This window comes from Silene latifolia, chromosome Y (genome assembly GCF_048544455.1).
Source record: "Silene latifolia isolate original U9 population chromosome Y, ASM4854445v1, whole genome shotgun sequence".
Classification (NCBI taxonomy): domain Eukaryota; kingdom Viridiplantae; phylum Streptophyta; class Magnoliopsida; order Caryophyllales; family Caryophyllaceae; genus Silene; species Silene latifolia.
The window spans coordinates 363741715-363743303 of NC_133538.1; the positions used below are offsets into that span (position 1 = coordinate 363741715).

At 43.5% G+C, this 1589-nt stretch overlaps 1 protein-coding gene across 1 annotated transcript; it reads right to left on the minus strand.

Annotated features, from left to right (window-relative positions):
- Positions 1 to 1190: 1190 nt before the first annotated feature.
- On the minus strand, positions 1191 to 1589 carry LOC141631756 (uncharacterized). Its single transcript, XM_074444383.1, has one exon. It carries the CDS (start codon positions 1587 to 1589, stop codon positions 1191 to 1193), a length of 399 nt encoding a protein of 132 aa, XP_074300484.1.

Here is a 1589-nt window from a genome sequence, read left to right on the forward strand (position 1 = left end):
CAAACATCACAATGAATTAAATCAAACAAACAATCGGCTTTATTTTCACTCAACGAAAAAGGAGTTCGTGTCTGTTTAGCCCGAAAACAAATGTCACAATGCGGAAAATCAAAATTATTAATAGAACTCGAAATAGAGGGGATGTATTGCAAAATCCGAGAGGATGGATGTCCCATTCGTCGATGCCACAACGCAACACTGTCTTGACCCGTCACAGCATTAACACGAATTGGTTCCTCCATTGTTAAGCAAAACAGCCCATTCGAGATATCACCCACTCCAATCGTCGTCAAGGCATGGTCCTGTATCACGCATTGAGAATTAGTAAATTAAACAGATAACTTTTGTGTGGACAACAATTGCGAAACCGAGAGTAAGTTGCACTTAAATGACGGAACGAAGAGGACATTATAAAGAAATAATTTATCATTCAACTTAATCGTTCCAGCCTTGTTAGCCACAATACTCATTCCATTTGGTAGCCCAATACTGATTGGAGTAATCGACACACAGGATGCAAAGCATGCTTCATCATAACAAACGTGCGTCGACGCTCCCGTATCTATTATCCATGTTAAAGAAGACTTACCATTTAAACGGACCATATTAGTGACAACGGAGGGCTCACCAAACACGGCATTGACAGTAGGAGTAGAAGTTGAAGCCGAGGCATCCCCTGTGCGTGGAGGACGCTTTGGTTGACGGTCTGCCGGATACCCATGTAAATCCCAACAACGACTGGCGGTGTGACCATCTTTGTTGCAATTGCTGCAGTGATAGCGAGGACGAGTACCACCCTCGTTGCTCTTAGTCGACTGCTGCTTTCCATTATTGTGGCCACGAACAGCACACGCCATTGGGGAAGTCACATCCACACGAGACTGCATCACATTCTTAACTTCTTCCTCCTGAATAAGACGGGAATACACAATTTGCATCAAAGGCAGGGGCGAAATACCCAAAATATTAGACCTAGCAGTGGCATAATATGAGTCGAGTCCCATGAGAAACCCGCGAACCTGATCTGCCTCACGACGCTTACGCCAAACAACACTTAAACTACACCTCGAACAACAATCACAACTAGGCAATGCATCAAAATCATTAACATCGTCCCACAATTTCTTAATTCTACCATAGTAATCCATAATTGACTCACTAGGTTTTTGTTTACAATCAGAAAGATCACATTAAAGTTGATAAATTTTGATGTCATTACCTACTGAAAACCGTAAGCGGATATCTTCCCAAAGATCAAACGCAATTTCGCGATACGAAATTGAAGGTCGAAGGTTTGAGTCGATGGTGTTGAATATCCATGCTATCACTGAGTAATTGACAGCCTCCCAATCAGCCCATTCCTCTTTAGCAGTTGGTTTGTTCTTGAGAGTTCCGTCAATAAACCCCAACTTCCTCTTCGCTCCCAAAGCAACCCGGAAACCCTTTGCCCACTCTGCATAGTTTGGCCCGGTGAGAGTCACATGTGTGATTTTTGCTCCCGTGCCATCCTGACTCGACAAAGCGTAGACCGGGTTTGGGATATAAACCGATCCACTACCATCACTACCAATTTTCTTGTCGTCGACCAT

Coding starts and splice junctions, on each gene's coding strand:
- LOC141631756 (XM_074444383.1), bottom strand. CDS start 1,589: ATGGTCGACGACAAGAAAATTGGTAGTGATGGTAGTGGATCGGTTTAT.